This window comes from Oryctolagus cuniculus, chromosome 12, assembly GCF_051225735.1.
Source record: "Oryctolagus cuniculus isolate XC-2025 breed Fujian yellow rabbit chromosome 12, ASM5122573v1, whole genome shotgun sequence".
Lineage (NCBI taxonomy): Eukaryota > Metazoa > Chordata > Mammalia > Lagomorpha > Leporidae > Oryctolagus > Oryctolagus cuniculus.
In genome coordinates this window covers 8,383,434-8,406,001 of record NC_142878.1, presented here as the reverse complement: position 1 = coordinate 8,406,001, position 22,568 = coordinate 8,383,434, and the positions used below count along the sequence as shown (strand labels likewise).

The 22,568-nt window shown below is 48.5% G+C and overlaps 1 protein-coding gene across 11 annotated transcripts in view; it reads left to right on the top strand.

The window, feature by feature from the left end:
- The window catches only part of FAM169BP (Protein FAM169B), a 69,693-nt gene that overhangs the window by 35,787 nt on the left and 11,338 nt on the right, over window positions 1-22,568 (top strand). For 6 of the 11 annotated variants that reach the window (XM_089311119.1, XM_089311117.1, XM_051822980.3 and 3 more), the window contains 3 exons: window positions 4,880-5,057; window positions 19,327-19,509; window positions 22,008-22,139. In XM_089311119.1, coding sequence (XP_089167245.1) covers window positions 4,880-5,057; window positions 19,327-19,509; window positions 22,008-22,139 — 493 coding nt within the window. Of the gene's footprint in view, window positions 1-3,716; window positions 4,011-4,076; window positions 4,596-4,879; window positions 5,058-5,970; window positions 6,052-19,326; window positions 19,510-22,007; window positions 22,140-22,568 lie in introns of those variants that run through there. The other 5 variants (XM_089311122.1, XM_089311121.1, XR_016218717.1 and 2 more) reach the window with 5 other exon arrangements.

Genomic DNA, 22,568 nt, shown 5'->3' with positions numbered 1-22,568 from the left:
ATTAGGGTTCCCCATGGTGCTCTCCTCTTGGCTTGATCACCTGCAAAGTCCCCATTTCCAATTAAGATCCCGTTCAGAGATCCTGCAGGTTAGGACCTCAGCTGCTTCTTGGAGGACACAAAACTCAGTCCTTAACTCTGCACCAGCAAGGAAGCGAGTAACAAACGGCCACATTCAGCAGGCAGACCTGGCTGTCGCTAAGTCTCATTCACCTAGCTGAATGCTGCCTGCCCCTGAATCTGACAGCCTCAGTCTGCGCGGTCTCTGCTGTGAGAGGAAGTTTGCTTGGTGCCTGCAGATGGCATCACCCTGACCGTGAGCTGGAACTGTATCAGATTCTGTTTGGTGCCCCATCTCAGGTGCAGTGCAGCAACCCTCCCATTTCATGATCTTTACCACATCTATTCTGCAAGTGAAGAAATCTGGGTTGGGGTATGGGGGAGAATGAAGGCAGGTGCCCCAGCAGGTGCACCCCAACCCCTCAGAGCCCAGGCAGATCCTCTTGGCTGAGGCAGAGGCTAAGGAGGAAGGTGATTCAGGAGCAAGAGTTGGGACCATGCACCCCACATCTGCCATTGTTGTTTGGTTGGTGAGTTAATGCATGGGGGGACAGAAGCCAGAAGTCACTTGCACTCTTGAAGTGATGGCTTTGTGGGCCGTGGCCCGGAATACTCCTTGGTGTTCTTCACAGAATCCTGTAAATACTCAAGGTAATCTCAGTATTGGTTCAGGTTCCAATAGAATAAGGCAACACAATTTTTGTTTTCCATTTCCTGCTGAACAATTAAAAAAACTCAGTTCTGAATTATATTTTTTTCTTTTCTTTTTTTTTTTTTTTTTTTTTTTTTTCGACAGGCAGAGTGGACAGTGAGAGAGAGATAGAGAGAGAGGAGAAAGGTCTTCCCTTTTTTTTTTTCCGTTGGTTCACTCACTAATGGCTGCTGTGGCCGGCGCGCTGCGGCTGGCATACCGTGCTGATCCGAAGCCAGGAGCCAGGTGCTTCTCCTGGTCTCCCATGCGGGTGCAGGGCTCAAGCACTTGGGCCATCCTCCACTGCACTCCCTGGCCACAGCAGAGAGCTGGCCTGGAAGAGGGGCAACCGGTACAGAATCCGGTGCCCCAACCGGGACTAGAGCCCTGTGTGCTGGCACCACAGGCGGAGGATTAGCCTATTGAGCCACGGCGCTGGCCTTGAATTATATTTTAACCCACAGTTTAATCAAGATGTAACTCCACAAATTTCACTCTCTTAAAAGTACAATTTGGTGACTTTCATTGTACTGTATATTGATCACTGCCAATCCCAGAACATTTTCATTATTCTGAAAAGAAACCTTGCACACACTAGCAGTCACCCCTCATCCCCCACCTTGCCCAACCGCGGGAACCACTTAGCTACGTTCTGCCCCTGGGAATTTGCCTGTTCCACACTTTCATACAGGTGGAATCGCACAATCACACAACTCGCGTTCCTTGGGTCTAGCTTTTCTCTCAGCAGTTTTCCCAGGGTTCGTGCACGGTGTAACAACACATCAGAACCGAGTTCCTTGATGGTGCACTGCAGGGATAGACTGCAGCCTGTGTACTTGTTCACCAGTTGATGACATTGCCTTTTCCTCCACGTTTTGGCTATTGCGGATAATACCGTGAGCATCTCTGTATGAGACTTCGGGGACCATGTATTTCCACTTTTCTTGGACACGCACCTAGAAGAGGAATTGCTCGTCATATGCTAACTCTATATTTAATGTTTTGAGCAACTGCCAGATCATCTTCGACAGCAGCTGCACCATTTCACACGTTCACCAGCAGTGTCTGAGGCTTCAGTCTCTGCATAGCCTCACCAGCACTTGTTATTGTCTTTTTCATGTGATCCATCCTAGGAGGCGTGAAGTGGTGTCTCACTGAGGTTTTGATTTGCATCTCTCATGGCTAAGGATATCGAGTGTCTTTTGGTGTGTGCTCGTTGGCCATTTGTATATCCTCTTTGGGAAGATGTTTATTCAGATCTTTGATCTACTTTTTGTTTTTTATTATTTTTAAGAAAAATGTATTTATTTATTTGAAAGGCAGAATTACAGAGAGAGAGAGGGCCAGAGACAGATCTTCCATCCATTAGTTCACTCCCCAGAATGCCACAACGGCCAGGGGCTGGACCAGGCCAAAGCCAGGAGCCCAGAGCTCCATCCTGGTCCATGTTGGTCTCCCATGTGGGTGCAAAGGCCCATCTTCTACTGCCTTCCCAGGCAATCTAGCAGGGAGCTAGATTGGAAGTGCAGCAGCTGGGATTTGAACCAGCACTTAAATGGGATGCAGACATTGCAGGCGGCGGCTTAACCCTCTGTGCCACAACGCTGGCCTCTTTGACCCACTTTTTTACTTTTTTGCTCACATATGTGATTTTCATTTTTTCCCATTCTATTTTTTTTTTTTTTTGGGCTGGTTTCAGTGGACGGGAAAGATGTTACTTGGAAGACGTTTTTCCTCTAGTAACCAATGATGGCTTGGAATTTGGCAGAGGAACTTGAGTGCCCAGAGTGGTGTTGGAGCACCTGTCTGTTGCTCTCCGGCTCCTTTGCCAGGTGGCTCCTTGGTGATGGCTGTTCTGAAAACTGGCAAGGAGCTGACTTGTTCATAGTAATTTTTCAGAACAAGAGCAGCTGTTTCCTTCATTTCTCATCTTTCCTAAGTTTAGATGAGGCTTTGTCCTCCCCCGATTTTCTGAAAATGTGGCCCGTGTTGTGAGTGGAAAGAAACCTGGACATTAATTCCACCTAATGAACCCGGTGGTGCAGATCTATCCCAGCCCAGCTGTCCCTGTGGATAGTTCCCCCTTTTGTACAGCTCTGGGTCTTGACATTTTTTTCTCTTTTAATTGCATTTTGTTTCTTTGCCAGGTCTTCTTCACAAATTACCCAAAAAAGCTTTCTTAATGTTCTTTTTGTTAACATAATTAGTGGCCCTAATGAGGGATTAGAACTGGATCTCGGTTTTGTTTTCAGAAACATTTCTAAGTCAAAATCACATGTGTCACGTTTTTTCACTCTGTAATAAAACTGGACAAATTAAGTGGGTTTTCCTTTCTCCTTTTTCTCCTGCCAGTTTTTGACTGGATGCTTCCCTCCTCCCAGACGCACTCTGCTTTCCTCTTCTGGCTTCTCTCTGAACGTCTTGGTCTTATAAGTTGAAAAATACAACTTCCCACATCACACCAATGAGGGTTTTGCCACTTGCTAGTTATTCTTACAGTCTGAACGTGATTTGGCTGCCACTGTCTGAGAATATAATGTGGTGGCTTCTGAGAGCTGAGCTGGGGTGGTTTTCATAAATCTTTTCCTCATCTAAGACTTGGCTCCAGATAAAGGTGAAATATTTCACATTCTGGGCCAATTAATAAGTTTATCAGAACTGAACACTTTGTGCTGCTTGCTAGGGTGCTGCAGGCTGCCTTCTTTTTATTACCAGAGCTTGAAAAACACACCAGTGCTCTAGCGACCCCTCGAGTGAGCTTCTCTCACGACCAGCGAGGGAGACTGAGACCCAGAGAGGTTGTAAATGACTGAGGACCTCCCGGCAAATCCAGGCTGCAACTCCATAACCACGGACAATGCCAATGATAATTTCAGTGTCAAATATTAAATATAAATTATATACAAAACCAAGCATTCATATTTGTATTAAACTTCCCCTTTACCTAAGTCTCCATTCTAAAGGTCAGACATGCAGAAGGGGCTCCGTGGCTGGGCTGAAGCAGGTGCCCTGGCCTAGGAAGGCCTGCCTCTGACAGCCCTTGCTCAGGCCTCTCAGGTCTTCTCTGGAATGAGGCAGGAAAATCAATCCATGTAATCACTCAGCCTCTTTGTGCTTCAATTTCTTCACCTCTAATCAGGACCTTCCAGCAGGTGGGGACAATCAAAGGGCAGCCGGTGGGTGGAAGCCACAGCCCAGTCAATGGTGTGGCTGACCTGGTGGTGGTGGGTGCTACGGGGTCTCATTGACACGCACATAGGGTAAAGTCCAATACAACGATACTGTCGGTTGGCAAACAGCTGATGGCTTGCATCTCACATGCCACATATTAGCAGTCGCCGCGGCCATCTGGAGGGCTGCATTTAGGAGATTCTGAGCGCATGCGCAGGCTCAGCCCCGTAGCTCGCTCTGCTCTCAGTGCTGTGGGGAGGGAGGGACTGCGATGTCAGCCACACCAAGGGGTTTTAGCAGACGGGACACGCTGTCGTTTTGACTTGTGAAGGACTGGGTCTGACTCCGGGTGGACCTGACTTTAGCCACGCGGTTCCCTGACTCGTGCCGACCGCTGTGCGCAGCCTTAGAGCCGAGTGGGCCTCGAGCCCTACGAGTTTCCTGGGGTGGGGGCTCCAGTGTGTGTTCAGGATCTGTCGTGAGCCGTCGGCTGCCTGTCGATTTGGTGCTGGCACCGGTGCTCCCGGTTATCCCCCTCCTCCTCCGGAGGGTCGGGGTTCTGGAGCGCGCCCTCCAGTTGTAGAAAACGGGGTTATCTCAGGACTCGCGCATGGAGTTTGCGGGGCGGGCCGCCATGGCCCCTCTGAGGTCACTTCCTGCTTCACGAGCAAGCGGTTGGTTGCGCTCTGTTGATCCTTGTTCCGTGCGGGTGGCCCGGGGAGCTCCTCTGGCCTCGTCCTTCGCTCCTGGAGGCCACACTGTGCGAAAGGCCAGTGGCGTGCAGGCCTCTGTGAGACGCCATGATCCCCATCCTGGCCCCTGGGCCGAAGGGGATGCCGGGACGGCGACGCCATGTCCGCCCGGCGTGCGGGCGGGCGGGCGGTCCCGGCGGAGGCCCCGCGCCCGAATATCCCCTCTGGTCTCACTTGGCGGTTGTCTTCCTCTTTTTCCCTCCAAGGTTCAGGCGTTTGGGGAGAGGATTGTGCTTTTCATCCTCAACGTCGTCATTTTTGGGAGATCGGAGAGAAGCTTGGATGATGACGCCATGTTTTTTTTGCCTCACTCCGCGAAGGAGCGAGCTAAGATTCTGTGGAGAAATGGAGCAGCCGTTGGGTTTTACACAACCAAAAGGAAAGGTGAGGGTGCGGCGCCTGGCCATTCCAGGCCCTTGGGGACGGGGCGGAGTGGAGCGGGGGCGCCCTCAGCTCAGGAGAATCTTCTGGAACAGGGCCCGTAGCCGTGTGAGTGCGCCCGGCGTGGCCGTCATCTCCAGGCCGTGCGCAGGCAGCGTGGTGGCCGTCCTTTTGTGTGCACTGTGTCCTTCCGTTCATTTGCCTTCGCGCTGACCAGCCGGCCGCTGCCGCCAGCCGTGGCGCGGAGCCGAGCCACGCCGGCCGCCGGGGTCGCAGGCCCTGACCCAGGACGGGCAGCCCGGGTAGCGTGCGCGACCGCGGCCGCCGGGGGTGTGGACCGCCTCCCGTGTTTGCCGAAGGGATGAGTCTCCTCTTTAAAGTCGTTTTCTTGACTTCTAAAGGCTGCCACCAGCTCCGACCCCGCTGGTCCGAGCCCCATCCTTTGGTCTGTATAAAGTTCTCCAATTTTAGCAAAACAAACAAACAAAAAACAAAGAAACCCAAAACTAAAACCAACCAGCCAAACAAAAAAACCAATTTCCGCACATAAACCACCATGCCCGTGCCGTCTGCGTTAAGTGTCAGCTAAGAGCAGAGCTTGGCTTTGAGCCTTGCCCACGTCGTGTTCAGGGTAGGACAGATCTGCATTTCTTGTTTTTCTCAGTGTGATATGACCAGCTTCCCGTGCAGACAGCTGTGCGTGAGTTCATTACATCCTGGGGCTTTGGCCCTCTGTCTCTGGTTCCTTGGGTCAGGATAGTCATTTCCCCTGTCATTTTCCTGTGCCATTTCGCTTTTTTGGATGATGATGTACTTCAGTCATTAATTCTGTAAGGAAGGGAACTCGCTCTAATTTCTTCTCCCTGGGAGACTCATGGGTTGTCTTTTTTTTTTTTTTTTTTAATCAAATGGCCAGTCTCTGGTCTGCAGCAGGATTGGTTGTGATGGAGACATTCTGCTCGAAGGGCAAAGGCTGTGGACAGCTTCCATCTGATGGGTGAGAAGGCCAGTGCAGGGCAGGGAGAGCTTCCCTTGGCTTCTCCCTGCCCTGCCACTGCTCCTGGGGGCAGAGATGCCAGGGACTCCCAGTCCCTGGAGACAGAGCAGAGGTTGCGTGTGACTGCCTTGCCCTCCCCAGGCAGCCCAGAGCCTTGCAGTGGAAGGACCTCAAGACGAGAAGTGGAGGCAGAGGGACTTGGGGTTCGAATTTCTTTCTTCTTTTTTTTTTTTTTTACAGGCAGAGTGGACAGTGAGAGAGAGAGACGGAGAGAAAGGTCTTCCTTTGCCGTTGGTTCACCCTCCAATGGCCGCCGTGGCTGGCATGCTGTGGCCGGCGCACCGCGCTGATCCAATGGCAGGAGCCAGGTACTTCTCCTGGTCTCCCATGGGGTGCAGGGCCCAAGTACCTGGGCCTTCCTCCACTGCACTCCCTGGCCACAGCAGAGAGTTGGCCTGAAAGAGGGGCACCAGGACAGAACCGGTGCCCTGACCGGGACTAGAACCCGGTGTGCCGGTGCTGCAAGGTGGAGGATTAGCCTAGTGAGCCGTGGCGCCGGCCAGAATTTCTGCCTCTGCTTTTCTGACAAATTCAGGGCAGAGTTGTCTGTCGCTGGATACTCGGTCATGGTGTTTTCATCAATGAGCTGTTTTTCATAGGAGTACACTTAAAATAGTATTGACCGAGTGGTTTCATCTATTTGAGAAGCAGAGGATGTGGGGTGGAGTCGGGACCGGGAGGTAGGGAGGTAGAGGGAGATAAAGAGAGAGATCCCGTCTGTTGGCTCACTCCCCAGATATCCCAAATGGCTTGGACCAGGCGAAAGCTGGGAGCCAGAACTCAGTCTGTCTCCCGTGTGGGTGGCCGGGACACTATTGCTGGAACTGTCAGTGCACTCTCTCAGGGTGCACGTTAGCGGGATGCCAGAGTCGGGAGCAAAGCCAGCACTTGTACCGAGGCACTCTGGTGTGGATGTGGGCGTCACAGCAGGCGTTCCAACTGCTATGCTGAATGCCTACCCCTGAACTGGCTTATTAAGGGCCAGTTTTCTTTTTTTAAATAACTATTATTTACTCAGCAACTTAGTTGGTCTAAATAGTGTCAAGTCTGTAGAGAATTAAATAAACCAAATATTTTTTTCAAGTATATGTAGCCACTTAATTTTTTTTCCATGGAATTAACTTATTTTTGGAGACATAAAATATTCTCATGGGATCTCTCTCTTTCTCATACTCTTTCACTCACACACACACACACACCCCTTTACCTGTCAGTGATGTACAAGAGTTCCAGTTGCTCCATAATCTTGCCAGTACTTGGTATTATCTGTCTTTCTAATTTTAGACATTCCACAAAGTGTGAAGTAGTATCTAATTTTGGTTTTGGTTTGCATTTCCCTGCTGAGGAATGATGCTGATAATGTTTTCATGTGCATATTTGATGGTTTTATATGTTACTTCATAAAATGTGTGTTCAACTCTTTTCCCCCATTTTTTATTAGGCTGTTTTCTTGTGATTGTGCTTTGATAATTCTTTGTATTTTTTGTATACCAGATCTTTATCAGATATGTATATATATTTTGAAAACATTTTCATTTTGATAACAATGTTTTCCAAAGACCAGAAGTTTAAAGATTTGAGTAATTAGTATTTTGACATTTTGATACATTAATTGTAATTTATCAATTTTCAGTATGATTTAGTTCAAATATCTTCTAATTTGCAATTTTTATGCATTCTTTAGAAGTAAGTTAATTTCTGGATATAGGAGACTATCTCAGATGTTTTATTTTTTGTTGATTTTTAGTTCTGCAGTAAGAGAATATCATCTGCTACATTTTAGTATCCTGAAGGCTGCTGGGAGTAGTTTTATGACCCAGTGCATGGGCTCTCAGTGGACATTCCACATGGACTTGAATGAATGCGCCCACTTTGTAATGCTGGGAGTCCTACTGTAAAACTGTCAGTCATGGTGATTGATGGAGACATTCAGATGTACCTTTTGGCTGATATTTTGTCTAGTTCTGTCAAATTTAGAGAGAAGTTTACTCATGACTTTACCCATGATTATGGGTTCATCTCATTCTCTCTTTGGTTGTGTCAGTTTTTCCTTTACGTATTTTGAGGCTTTGTTATTAGTTACATCTGTATTTATTCTTATTCTATGTGATGTATGAATATTGATGATTTTATCATTATAAAGTGTTCACGTGGGGAATTGTACTTTGTGCTGACTTCTTTCACCTTTTGTAAATGCTCTGGTGGGTTCTTGTTCAAGGTTGTAACATTCGTGGCGGCTCAGCTAGAGTGAACTCTCAGTGGTGTCACGTCTGTGCTTCTATTACTGGTGCAAGAAACAGGCTCCAAAGGGAAGATACGTCAGATTTTCCAAGTTCTACTCACTGCTGCAAATGCAAGGGATCTTGGATTTCTCTCTCTCTTTGAGTCTTTAAAATGCTCAAGTGCAAAGCCTACTAAGTTCCTTATGTTTCCCTCCATTGAAGAGCTAGCTTGGGTGGGGCCTGTGTTGCTGTGTGCACAGCTGCCACCAACTCCAGAGGCCCAGAAGCTTCTGAGTGCAGTCATGCAGAATGATTCTGGCTCTTGGTGGATCCCCGTGTTTTCTGGTGGGAACCTTCCTTAAAAATGATGGTTTTGGCTCTGGTCAGCAGGTCTCTGTGCAACAAACCAAACCCTGCCTCTGATTGGACTTGCAAATTTTAGCATTTACTCAGGCAAAAACTGGTTACACTGGTTACTGCATGATCTGTTCCCAAAGTTTTGAAACATTCAGTGAAACTTTTGCATGATGAATTTTTTTAAGTTATTGTTTGAGAATAATGTCTTTTTATACCAGGAAGTAGTTATCCTGAATGACATTGACATCTCCTCCTTCTCTTTATTTCTTTAAATCAATATGAGTTAAAGTAACAAAAAAAGGAAGTGTCTCCAGTTATTATTAAATTTATTATTTTTATGTTTGATGTTAGTATAAACATTCATCTTATGCTTATTGTTTATATGAGGTATATTTTTCTACCTTTTACCTTAAAAAAGATTTATTTATTCAAAAGCTGGAGTGACAGGGAAAGAGACTGAGAGAGATCTACCACCCACCCGTTCACTCCCCAAAGGCTGCAACAGCCAGATCTGGGCTAGGCCAAAGCCACAGCCGAGGCTGGTGCTGTGGCATAGCGGGTAAGGCTACCACCTGCAATGCCACATCCCAGATGGGCGCCGATTCAAGTCCCAACTGTTCCACTTCTGATCCAGCTCTCTGCTTTGGCCTGGGAAAGCAGTAGAAGATGGACCAAGTCCTTGGGCCCCTGCACCCACGTGGGAGACCAGGAAGAAGCTCCTGGCTCCTGGCTTCTGATGGGCTCAGCTCTGGCCGTTTCAGCCATTTGGGGAGTAAACCAGCAAATGGAAGATATCTTTCTTTCTCTCTCTGCCTCTGCCTCTCTGTAACTCTACCTTTCAAATAAATAAATAAATCTTTTTAAAAAAATCCAGGAGCCAGGAATTCCATCCAAGTCTCCCATCTGAGTGGCAGGGACCCATCTTTTGCTGCCTTTCCAGGCCCATTAGCAGGAAGCTGGATCAGAAGAGGAGCAGCTGTGGTTCAAACCAGCACTCTAGTATGACCTGCTAGTATGACCTGCTAGTATGACTGCAAACTGCGGCTTAGCCTGTGCCACAACACTGGTCCTCTCACCTTTTACTTTTTTATTTCACTTTCAGTCCACTTACATACTTATTTTTATTGCAATTTTTTGTTTCATTTTTTTTTTATGTGTTTCACAGGCTAAGAGAGGGAGCAAGACAGAGACACAGATGGAGGCAGAGAGTTCCCATTTACTGTTTTACTTCTCAGATGCCTACAGTGCCTCACCTGGGGGCCAGAAATTCTGTCCAGCTCTCCTACATGGGTGGCAGGAACTCAGCGGCTTGCGGCATGATCTGCTGTCTCCCAGGGTATGCACTGTGGGAACCTGGAATTGGGAACAGAGCCAGAACTTGAACCCTGACACTTGATATGGGGTATGGACATCCAGCCAGCAGCTTAGTCCCTAGGCTCAATGTGGGCTCCTGTGTCCTTATTTTTAGAGCATGTATTTTGCTGCTGGTGTATAACTGAGTCTTGCGTTGAAAACCTGTTCTGTTCTTTTTTTTTTTTTTTTTTTTTAAGATTTATGTATTAGAAAGGCAGACTTACAGAGCAGGAAGGAGAGACCGAGATCTGCCATTGCTGGTTCATCTCAAGTGGCCACGACAGCAGGCTGAGCCAGGCTGGAACTTTCCTGCTCCTTCCCCAGGAGCATCAGCGGGAGCCGGATCAGACATGGGGCAGCTGGTGCTCGGTCTGGCGCCGGGGCTCTAACCTGCTGAGCCACAGTGCCGGCCCCTGTCGTCTGTTCTGCACAGTGTCTTCCTTCTGTCTGGAGTGTTACAGGTGAACTTGAGTGTTTACATTCAAGTATTGGTTTGGCTATATTAGCCATTCCCCTTTGTAGTTTGTTTCATGTCATTTTTCCTCCTCTGTTCCTCTTTTCCTTCTTTTGTTGTAATCAGATATTTTTCAGTGTTCCATTTTGATTTCTCTGTTGGCTTCCTAGCTCTGTATTTTTGCAATTTTTAAAACTTGCTTTAGGGATTCTGTAATTTATTTTGAACTCATCCCAGTTGGCTTAGTGTTGAATGACTTTAGTGCGATGTAGAAACTTTGCAGGGGTGAGTTTGATTTACCTCTTGTTTATATGGAGCTACTGGTATTATATATTAGATCTGTTTATGTTAGAAAATTATCAAAACTTATTTATGATTTTAGTAAGTCGTCCTGTCTTTTAAATATATCAAAGCAAGAAAAATATATAATTAAAAATATTTACTCACGTACTTTCCCCTTTAAGATTCTGGGAGGTATTTTTTTTTTTTTTTTTTTTTTGGTGTAGGTCCATGTAGCCAAAATGTCAGTTCTCTGCAGGTTAGAGTACTTCCCCATGCATTTCTTGTCATGCAGTTCTGCTGAACAAATCCTTAGCTTTTGTTTACTGAAAATATTTTAAAATTTTATTTCACTTTCATAGTTTATGTTTTATTTTTGATCCTTTGAACATATTTGTAAAGCTGTTTGAAGTCCTTGTTTGGGGGTAGTACGGACATTTACCATGAACACAGAGTACCTGTGCATTTATTTGTGTCTTCTTCAACTTCCCTCATCAATACTACAGAATCCAGGAGCATGAGACCATTGGTGGGTTTCCTCAGGGCATGCTCAACTGCCCCAGGTGCCAGCGGTGTCTGGTGCTTAACCTTGTGAAATGGCCCAGGGCAGGCGTAAGAGGATGCTACCTAAAAGTGGTATCCTTAGTAGCTAAATGGTATCCTTAGCTAAGTAGCACTCTTAGCTGTTTCTATGTTGAGTTTCTGCGGTTTAAGAGTATCCCAGATATCTTCATCAATATCCTAAATATCTATCTTCCTTCTCTTTGACTGGCAGTACTTGACCTGGATTAGGACTTTTTAGAGCAGTTCTTCCTAAAATGCTACACAGAGCTGCAGGAGGGAGGGAGGGAGGGAGGGAGGGAGGGAGGGAGGGAGGGAGAATCTTCCATCTGCTGTTTCACCACCCAAATGGCTACAATGGCAGGAGCTGGTCTAGGTGGAAGCCAAGAGCCTGGAGCTCCTTCCACTTCTTCCATGTGTGTGGCAGGGCCTCAAGCACTTGGACCATCCTCCGCTGCCTTCCCAGCTGCATAGCAGGAGCTGGACTGTAGCTGGAGCGGCTGCAGTCATAGGCTGTAACTTAGCCTACACCACAATGCTGGCCCCCCTTTTTTGGAGGGGTGCATTATTGTTAAGGGATAACCTGTTTGTTTCCAGTTGTTCACTCTTTGGTAGCTTTTGCCTATTCTCCCTGTTGTGTGCAGGGGTCATTCACTCCCTGGTCTCAGTTCCTGGCCAGCCACATGTCTCCCCTACAACAGCCACACTAGGGAGAGAGAATCCAGCTCCTGAGGGGATGTAGTGTTGTCTACCTTGTTGAGTTCAATTTGTTACTGTTTGTATACCTTTTTAGCCTCTGTGTTCACAGATGACAATTATTTGTGTTTTTCCTGTGCCGGGCTGCCTGTTTCTTCCTGGAAAGGCTGCACGGTTTTCACAGGCTGTGCCGGGAAGTGTCCTCACTGGTTCAGTTCTCTGGGGGAGACTCCTGGAGTTTGGCAGGCTTTGTTTCTGGCACCTCCTGGGTCAGGTGTGTCCTGTGTGTGAGGGTTTTGAGCTACTGCATTGATGTTTTAATGCTCAGGGGCCATTTTGCTTTGTTTTCCCTTGAGTCAGTTTTGGTGAGTTGTATTATACTAGGGATGTGTCCTTTATATTTTTTCAATTTTTTGGAATATTTTTTTTTCTTTTAAAACTCAACCATATAATTCCTAATACACTTTGTGCATTTTATCTCCTTTTCTACTATAGCAACTCCTGAACTTTCAAACACCCTTTTTCTGTTCTTTTTTTTTTTTATTTTATTCTCTCTTCTTACCTTCTTCCCTTTGTTCTGTGTTTCTTTTGTTCTTTTCCAGTCTCTAAGTTGGATGCTTAAGGTGTGAAATTTCAGCCTTTCTTGTTTTCTGCCATTAGCATTAGTGGCTGAAGTTGTCTCACATTGTTGAAGGTTGTACACACTGCTGTGGCTTCGTGGGTAGAATGTTCTGATCGGTCTGTACTTGGCCACTCCGGCCCCCATCGTCATGCCAGCACACACACTAATTTTTTTTTTTTAAGATTTATTTATTTATTTGAAAGAGTTACACAGAGAGAGGAGAGGCAGAGACAGAGAGGTCTCCCATCTGCTAGTTCACTCCCCAGTTGGCCACAACAGCTGGAGCTGCACCGATCTGAAGCCAGGAGCTTCCTCTGGGTCTTCCACGCAGATGCAAGGGCCCAAGGATTTGGGCCATCTTCTTCTGCTCTCCCAGACCATTTCAGAGAGCTGGATTGGAAATGGAGCAGCTTGGACTTGAACTGGCACCCATATGAAATGCCATCACTGCAGGCACCGGCTTTATCTGCTACCCCACAATGCCGCCCCCCCCCCCCCCCAGTAATTCTCTGGCTTGTGGTCTCCATGCATCTGTTCCCATGACCAGTTTTTCCCACGACTAGTCATCCTCTAGTAACAGGTCTTTCTGCATAATTTACCCGGGGAGCAGCCGCTTTACTCTGTTTGGGTAGAGCAACCTACCCAAGCAGATTGTTTTGATTTTCCAAAGAGACAGCTTGTGTAGTTGGTGAAGGTGATGGTACACATGAAGTAGCCAGGAAGAAGAAAGGACACTAAGGATCTTGGGTCTTGGCTCTGACCTCCCAAAAGCTACTTGGTGACATGAGTTGAGGTTTGATCTGTGAATCCACAGAGACTCAAGGACCTGATGAGGGGGCATCCTTGAACAGTCAGAGCCAAGGCTCACGAGCTCAGTGGCCAAGTCTGTAAAGTGGGTTGAATGGATCAGATCATTGCCAGTGTTCCTACCAGCTATTCCAAGTGATGTTGCAGTGATACCTGTGGACTTGATGTTCTGATGAGCACTCGAGAGTCAGTCTGTGTGCAGCCAGCTTCTTCCCTCAGCCCTTGCTCATAATCGGATTGTAGTTAAGTATCAGCTTTAGGAATTGATGCCATAGTTTCATTTTACCAGTCTGTAGGTGTGGTCAGTAAAGACTGGTAGAGAAGTCATCATCTTCCTCCCACTCTCCTCCTCCTCTTCTTCCTCCTCTCCTTCTCTTCTCTGTTCACTTTGAAGAATTCTAGATTTACAGAAGAGCTGCAGAGGCAGTACAGAGAGTCCCTGTGCATCCTTCACCCGTGTTTCCCCAGCGTCAGTGTCTTACATAACTGTGACCAAAACAGAGTCTCCATGTGGGTTCATTTCCCACCAGTGTGCCTTCTCTCTTTCCAGGTCTACATGACTCTTACTCCTCAGGTCTCTGGAGTCTCCTCTTCCTGTCTTTTTATTTTTCCTTGTTTTTCATTGTCTAGATACTGGAGGAGTATTGGTCAAGTAATTTGTAGATGGTGATTTACATGTGTCTGATGTTTTCTTGTAATTAGCCTGAGGTTATGGTTTTTCTAGGAGAAATGAAATATCTATTTCATCATGTCACACTGGAGGGCTGGAGTGCATAAAATAATTCTGTAATTGCTCCTGGTGAAAACACTGATCACCAGTTAAGGGGGAGTCTGCTGTATTTCTCCATTGAAAGATTACTCTTACCCTTTCCAACTTGATTTGTTATAATATTCTTAAAAATAATTCATTGTATCTTCTCAAATAAACTTTAGTGAAATATAACTTTTTAAAAAATTTATTTATTAAGCCGGCGCCGTGGCTCAATAGGCTAATCCTCCACCTTGCGGCGCCGGCACACCGGGTTCTAGACCCGGTTGGGGCGCCGGATTCTGTCCCGGTTGCCCCTCTTCCAGGCCAGCTCTCTGCTATGGCCAGGGAGTGCAGTGGAGGATGGCCCAGGTGCTTGGGCCCTGCACCCCATGGGAGACCAGGAAAAAGCACCTGGATCCTGGCTCCTGCCATTGGATCAGCGCGGTGCGCCGGCTGCAGCGGCGGCCATTGGAGGGTGAACCAACGGCAAAGGAAGACCTTTCTCTCTCTGTCTCTCTCTCTCACTGTCCACTCTGCCTGTCAAAAATTAAAAAAAAAAATTTATTTATTTAGGAGGTAGAGTTACAGACAGAGAGAAAGGTCTTCCATCCACTGGTTCACTCCCCAGATGGCCATAATGGCCAGAGTTGGGCTGATCTGAAGCCAGGAACCAGGAGCATCTTCTGGGGCCTAAGCACTTGGGCCATCTTCTACTGCTTTCCCAGGCCATCAGCAGGGAACTGGATTGGACAAAGAGCAGCCAGGAGACTCACTGGTGCCCATGTGGGATGCCAGCACTACAGGTGGAAGCTTAGCCTACTATGCCACAGTTCTGGCCCCCTAAAATACAATTTAAAAAAATATTTGAGAGGAGAAGATGGGGGGTAGGTGGAGAGAGAGAGAGAGAAAGAGAGAGAGAGAATGAATGAATATGAAAGAATGAATCTCATCCTCTGATTCACTCCTCAAATCCTTGCAAAGGCTGGGCTGGGGTCAATGCCAGGACCCAGGAAAGTCAGTCCACGCCTCCCACATGGGTTACAGGAACTCAATTACTTGAGCCATCACCACTGCTTCCCAGGGTCTGCATTAGCAGGAAGCTAGAATCAGGAGCTGGAGCCAGGGATCAAATCCAGGCACTCTGATGTGAGATGTGGGTGTCTAACCACTAGGCTCCTGAAGTAGACATTTTGTTTTAAAAAAGATTTATTTATTTATTTGAGAGGCAGAGTTACAGACAGAGGGATGAGGAAAGAGAGGTCTTCCATTTGCTGGTTCACTCTCCAAATAGCTGTGACAGCCAGAGCTGGGCCAGTCCACAGCCAGGAGCTGTGAGCTTCTTCCAGGTCTCCTATATGGGTGCAGGGACCCCAGCACTTGGGCCGTCTTCTAGTGCTTACCCAGGCCATCAGCAGGGAGCTGGATTGGAAGTGCAGCGTCTGGAACTTGAACCAGGGTGCTGAGGCAGAGGCTTAGCCTACTATGCCACAGCGCCAGACCCTGAAGTAGAAATTTTAAAGCTCATAAAAGTTGTCAAGTGTAAGCACACAACTTAGTGATTTTCGGTTGGTGTAGAGAGCTGTGTAACTCTTAGCCATATGCAGTTTTAGGATACTTCCATCGCCTCCAGATGTGGCATCTGCTGTCAGTCATTCTGTTTGCACCACTTCTGCAACCCCGCCTCTGTCTATCGGCCTTTCCCACGCAGTCATCTACAGTGAGGGTAGAGAATGTAGACTCTCGCGTTGGGCAGGGTGCTTTTGAGATCTGTGCAAATTGTAGCAGGGGTTAGTATTTCATTCCTTTTTATTGCTGAGTAGCACTCTGTTGAATGATTATACATCTTTTTGCCTATGCATTTATCAGTTGATAAATGGTTTCCAGTTTTTAGCTTTTATGAATGATGCTGCTGCAAACATTTGCTTCCATGTTTTATATGGACACATGCTTTCATTTCTCTTGGGGAGGTTCCTAGGAGTAGAATCGCTGGGTTATTTGGTAAGCTAAGTTTAACTTTTAAAGTAACTGCCAAATTGTTTCACAAAGTGACTGTATCATTATATGAGTACCTTTCCATCAGCAACATATGAGAGTTCCAATTTCTCCATATCCTTGTCAACATTTATTGTTTGGCTTTTTTGATGGCAGTCGTTCTAGAAAGCCAAAGTCACAATTCTTTGTGGGTCTTACTTGCATTTCCCTGATGACTCATGATGTCAAATATCTCCTCATAGCTAATGAGCAATCTGAATGTCTTTGAAGAAAGACATCCAATCTTCTGTCCATTTTTAATCAGTTTTTTGTTCTCTTATTGATTTCTAAGAATCCTTTAATCTGGTTATAAGTCTTTTATCAGAAATGTGACTTGTAAACATTGTCTTAAAGTTTGTGGCTTGGATTTTTCTTTCCTTAATGGCATCTTTTGAAGTCAAGGAGTTGAATTTTGATGAACTTAGATTTGTCACTTAATTGTGTTTTTGATGTTGAATCTAAGAAGTCTTTGCCTAACCCAGAGTTGTAGAGATTACTTCTTTGTTTTGAAATTTTTTTCCCATAGAAATTTTATATGAGCAGTTTTATGTCAGTGGTCCATCTTGAATGGATTTTTGTATGTGGTGTGAGGTAAGGCTACAGCCTCATTTTACAAAATAATTAACGCAGGGGCCAGTGCTGTGGTGTAGTGGGTAAAGCTGCCACCTGCAGCATCAGCATCCCATCTGGATGCTGGTTTGAGTCCCCACTGCTCCACTTCCAATCCAGCTCTCTGCTATGGCCTGGGCAAGCAGTGGAAGATGGCCCAAGTCCTTGGGCCCCTGCACCCACGTGGGAGACCGAGAAGAATCTCCCAGCTCCTGGCTTCTGATCTGCACAACTCCAGACATTGCAGCCATTTGGGGAGTGAATCAGTGTATGGAAGACCAGCCTCTCTGTGTCTCTACCTCTCTCTGTAACTGTCTTTCAAATAAATAAAAAAATAACTATTGCTAAGCTATTCCTAGGACAATTTTAGATTTATAGAAGTATTGAGGAGAAAATCCAGAGCTCCCCAGCAGCAACGCCCATTCCCCTGTTAATAACATCATTCACTGATGACAGTTGAACTAATACATATGCTTTAGTGTTGGAGTTTCCATAACAAAATGCTGAGCAGGAAATTTTAATGAAGTTCAGCTTATCAGTGTTTCTCTTTCGTGGATCGTGCCTTTGGAATTATATCTAAAAAGTCTTCGTTGAAAATCCGAGGGTAAGAGCTTATTTCTGGGTTTAGTTCTGTTCTGTTGGTCTGTTTGCTTATTGTTGCGCCAGCATCATCCTGTCTTGATTTCCTTGACTTTATAATAAGCTTTGAAATTGGACAGCATAAAACTTCCAAATTAGCTCTTCTCTTTTGAAACTATTTTGGTTATTTTAGATTCTTTTCATATAATATAAAAATTCATTTCATCTAAATTTTGGCATCAGCTTATCAATTTTTACAGAAAAGCCAGCTGGGATTTTGATGGGCCTGGCCTTGAACTTGCAGATGGATCTGGGAAGAATTGCTGTCTTAATGGTGTTGAGCCTCTACTCCATGATTGTGAGAGTTCTCCTCATTTGGAGCATGTTTTATAGGTTTCCTTATTCCAGGCCTTCAGTTCGTTTGTTAAATAGATCCCTAAGCTTGTACTTCTGTTTAATACCATTAAGAATGTAAATGTATCTTAATTTGACTTTAAACCTTCCCTTGGAAAGACTTCACCATTGGGGAACATCGTTCTTATCATATATACATAGAAATTATATTATTTCACATGAAGGTTGAAATTCCAAGTACTTTCCAACTATGGCCTCAAGGGAACCGAAGCTCTTTATTTACCATAGATTATTTATTCACTCATTTTTGCCATGAAATAATAACTGAATTTAGCTAACCATTCTCTCGGGTGGTGGTTTGGGTGGGTGGTTATCGGGGCTCTGCCAGGCCTGCTGTGTGTCCACACTGATGCTCCCACAGTTGGTGGCTGTGCTCCTGGGGCTGCTGCAGGCTGGCTGGGACTGCAGGGGTTCCTGATCCAGGTTTTCCTTGTGGTTCCAGGGTAGCCTGGGTTTGCTCCTGTGGGACCTGAGAGACAACAGAGGCCCCGGGCTCAGAACTCATGTGCTGTCACAAATCAAGGCACGGGGCCAGAGATGGGAGAAGAGGGTTGAAAGACCCCATTTCTGGATGGCAGAGTCTTACCATCACAGGCAAAGGGGCATGGATATAGGAAGGAGAGTCACTGTGGCCAGTTTTGCGAACAGTTCACCACAGTGGGGTGCACCTTCACAGTCTAGTCTGGCTCATTAGACTCTGAGTCATTTTTCTTGCAATGGGAAATAACCCATTTTCTGAGTCTTGGCAGGGGTAAATACCACCTCATCCCGTGAGATCTGGATTAGCTGCATCTTCGTTTTCCTGCTCCCTCCAGGGCCTGGGCTCCTGTGCAGCTTGGACGTGAGGAAGGGGGGCAGTGGGCTCTATGTGGAGTCGACTTCCTGGGTAGCTTGGACGTGAGGAAGGGGGGCAGTGGGCTCCATGTAGAGTCGACTCCTGGGTAGGTTGCTGACACAGGTGTGTGGCTGCAAGATCATGCTCTCAGCGCAGAAATGCTGGCTGTAGCCTGTCTCACTCCATTCCAAGGGAAGTGGGGCCCGTGGTTGTGTCTGCTTGGGATGCTTTCATGCCACTGTAACTGGAGTTTCTGAAACAAGTCCGTATCCTAGAGACAGGCCAGGTTGTTTACCTGGCCCACTACCTGACTTCAGGGCTCACCTTTGCAGGGAGAACCGTGACGTCGCCAGATGTGTCTCCTTGGCTCCAGAAGCCTCGGTGAGGAGAGGATCTGAGGAGGCCGTGTGCAGTATCCCAGCTCTGCCGTGTTTCCTTTCAGGGCGGTGGTCTAGTGGCTGCCCTCGTAGCCTTGAGTTACAGGTGGTTTGGGATCATCTGCTGTGTTAGCATTGGTTGTTTAGCTTGCACAGCTAACCTTTCATCCAGGTGGGACCGACGATGCTGGCTGTGCTGGGGTCCCAGGGGTCCCTGCAGGACAGCAGCCAGCCCAGCTACAGTGCATGCCTGTTGCCACCCCTGCAGGCAGCCTGTGTGGCGATGGCACCGGCGCGTGCTACCTGCTGCCTGTCTTAGATACCGTGTTCGTCAGGAGGAAGCACCGTCGCCAGGGCTTGGGGACAGCCATGCTGCGGGACTTCTGTGAGACGTTCTCCGAGGACGAGGCCCTGGGAGTCAGCTGCCCCATTTCTCCTGCCATGTACCAAGGTAATGTCACCTCAGGCATGGGGAGTGCTGGCGAGTGACAGCTGTGCATGCCAGTGAGGTCCATGCTTCCACACAAAATACCCTTCAGTGCCAAGAAGTGAACCTTTCCCAGTCTGGGACACAACTGGGTTTAGAAATGAAGGAAAGCAAACCGCCCGTCTGAGAGAGAGGCAGAATCCAGAGCAGCCCCCAAGCTACCACCTGCTGCCAGGCCCTCCCAGTGCCTGCTTCTTCACTGCCAGCCCTTGGCTCCTTGCCATGTCCGTTGACCCAGGAGCAACAGGGAAGGCCAGAGCCAGTGCACAGGCCGTGTGCCTGTGCACACAGTGGCCCCAGTGTGGCCATGATCGTCCTGTTCTTGATCGCCTTGCCAGAGAGAGAGTAGGTGTGGTGTGTCTCTCCAGGCCCTGCCCCTGTTGTTGCACAGTCGTCTGTGAGCCTCAGGAGTGGGGTAGCGCAGGGGAGCAGTGTTGCTCTGAAGCCACGGAGAAAGGCAGAAAGGCCGGGCGAGCTTTCCTTCCAGAGGGCCCAGTCGTTTGTGTTCTCACACTCTTGGTCGGTTACAACCCTGAGGAGCCTTGACTGTGTTGAGTGCACCACAGGCTCGCTTCCAGGGGCTGCAGGGTCTCCCACCACACACACCACCCCGAGGCCCTTTCCCCACCCTTGCTTTAAGTCTGTCAGAGTGAGCCCCCCGCCTCCTGCCCCCCCACTTCCGTGTAGGTAAAGGGGGCCCTTTCCACAAGGAACAGTAGGTTCCAAGTGCGGGGCTGCAGTGCCAGCCGAGCCGTGACCCTCCTGGGGCTCTGTGAGCCCTGTATGGGAAGAGCCAGAGGTGCTGACTGTGAATCCCATGTCTTCTGTGGCAGGTGCAACTGCCCACACGTGTGGCCTCGATGGCTTTCACTGAGTGCAGTCCGTCCTCCACCTGGGAGAGAGGGACTCCTACCCCAGCCCACGCTTTGAGCCCTCAGTCAGCCATGTCCCTTGCCACAGGGTGGGTACTCCAAGAGGGAGTACACACCCAGGTCTGTGCCCCTCCTGTACTGGTTCATGGTACCAGGACCTCCAGTTCCTTTCTGTGGCTGCCGAGGGCCCCAGTGGATGTCTCCCCTGGGTCTTTGCTCCTGAAGGCGTTTCCTGCCACCAGTCTGCACCCCCTTAGGCTCCAGGTTCGGCCGCTGGTGGCATGGGGATGTGCCCTGACATATGAGAGGAGCAGAGGCAGGAGGAGAACAGAGGCAGGAGGGGTGGGCTGAGAGCTGGGGTGCCAGCTCACTGGGTATTGCCACATTCTGGTGCAGAACCCCAAAAGTCGAAGGATTTTGAATTTGAGACGGGCCTCCCTGTGGTTTGTCCATCCAGGAGGGCGGAGCATGCACACTCACGTCCAGCACTGTTCTGGTGGTCTCCTGCCTTTCCTGTGCCCAGCCTGAGTGCTACAGGTCTCCACCTGTATTCTTGCCCTGGGTCCCACAGAAGTTAGGAGAGGGCTAGGTGAAGGGCCCCTAGCACCTGTGGGGCCAGGAGGGGCTTCCCACGTGCCTGGATTCTGGGCCCTGCCATGTGAAAACATGCACTTGGGGATGTGCACGCAAAGCCTACGGGCCTCCCAGGGCCTCTGGAGCCCAGGAGTCTGCGGAGGATGAGCTGGACGGTTCTTGGGGGGAGGGGGTTGGGGAGTGGGACGACAGTGCAGGAGGGAAGATGGGGTGGCATCAAGGACTGAAGTGTCTCCCCTCCTCCACCAGGTTCCTAGGTTGAAGCTCTAATGCAACTGTATTTGTAAACAGGGCCTTTACAAAGACGATTGAAGTTAAGTGAGGTCACGGGGCAGGCCCTGACCCACTGTGACAGGTGTGCTCAGAAGAGGTGGCACCGGGGGTGCACACGGGGACTCAGGGAGAAACTGAGCCTCTGACCCCTGGATCTTAGACCTCCAGCATCCAGAGCTGTGAGGAGTGAGTTCCCACTAAGCCCCAGGCCACGCTACAGTCCGCCCTACATGCCAGCGGGGTTGTAGCTGTGGGCTCAGCCGACCACACACGGAACGAACTCAGGAGAAAAGCATCGCTTGTGTACTTGTTCTTGTGATTCTTTAATGATGAAGTCTAACAACTGCTGATGCAGCAGTTACATTGCATCAGGGCCAACCAGAGGGGAGTCACAGTGCCGGGAGGTGAAATGCAAACAGAACACCAAATTGTAGAAGAGACTTGAGCGTCCTTGGGTTTGGGGATGGGGGTGTGCGTTTGCATCCTGGGATCAGCCCCCTGATGACTGGCACAGATGGGGTGGATGAAGGTGGGAGTGCCAGGTGAGCAGGGGGGATCCTGTGGCTTCGGTTGGCCGATGAGAAGGTGGTTTGAGTGGGGGGGTGTAGCTGCAAGAGGAGCCCCTGGAGCCATTTCTGAAGACATCAAAGAGAGCTGGGCCCGAGGGAGACAGAGCTGGGGGCGTGCGTCTGCCTGCCTCACGTGTATGTCCCCCTCTCCCAGTCTGTAGGCAGTTCCTGTTGGCCTATCCTGAGGAGCGAGGCCGCCTGTGGGAGGTGGAGCCCCCAGGGGCCTGGGGCCAGCGCACCAGCATCTGGCTCAAAGTTCAACTTCAGCAGGCAAGACTTGGAGAGTGTGAGTAGGACTGAGAACTGTGCTCCTTGGCTGGTTATCCCCAGTGTCTGTGTCGGGTGCAGAGGGCTCTGCAGGGGTGGAATTGGACCCAGGTAGGTGTGGCGAGACACAGGGAGGGGGGGAGACCCGGTGGGCGGCCGCCTCACCTCCTGCTTTCCCCTTCTGGAAAGCCCTGCCCCTTGTGGTGAGCAAGATCTTCCTCAATCCAGCAATTATGAACTCTCTGTGGCCAGGGACCCGTTTTCAGTTAGAATAGATCATCAAAATACCCAGGATAAGTTCCCTTTGTCCAGCTGAAAATCAGGTGCAAGCTCGGTGCTTTTTTGGGTAGGTCACCCAGGCCCATGTCTTAGGAGGAAAACTCACTCAGTAAAAGGCAGCATTGCACAGGCAGCATTCTACAAAGTGGGACTGTTTTGTCCTGAGAGG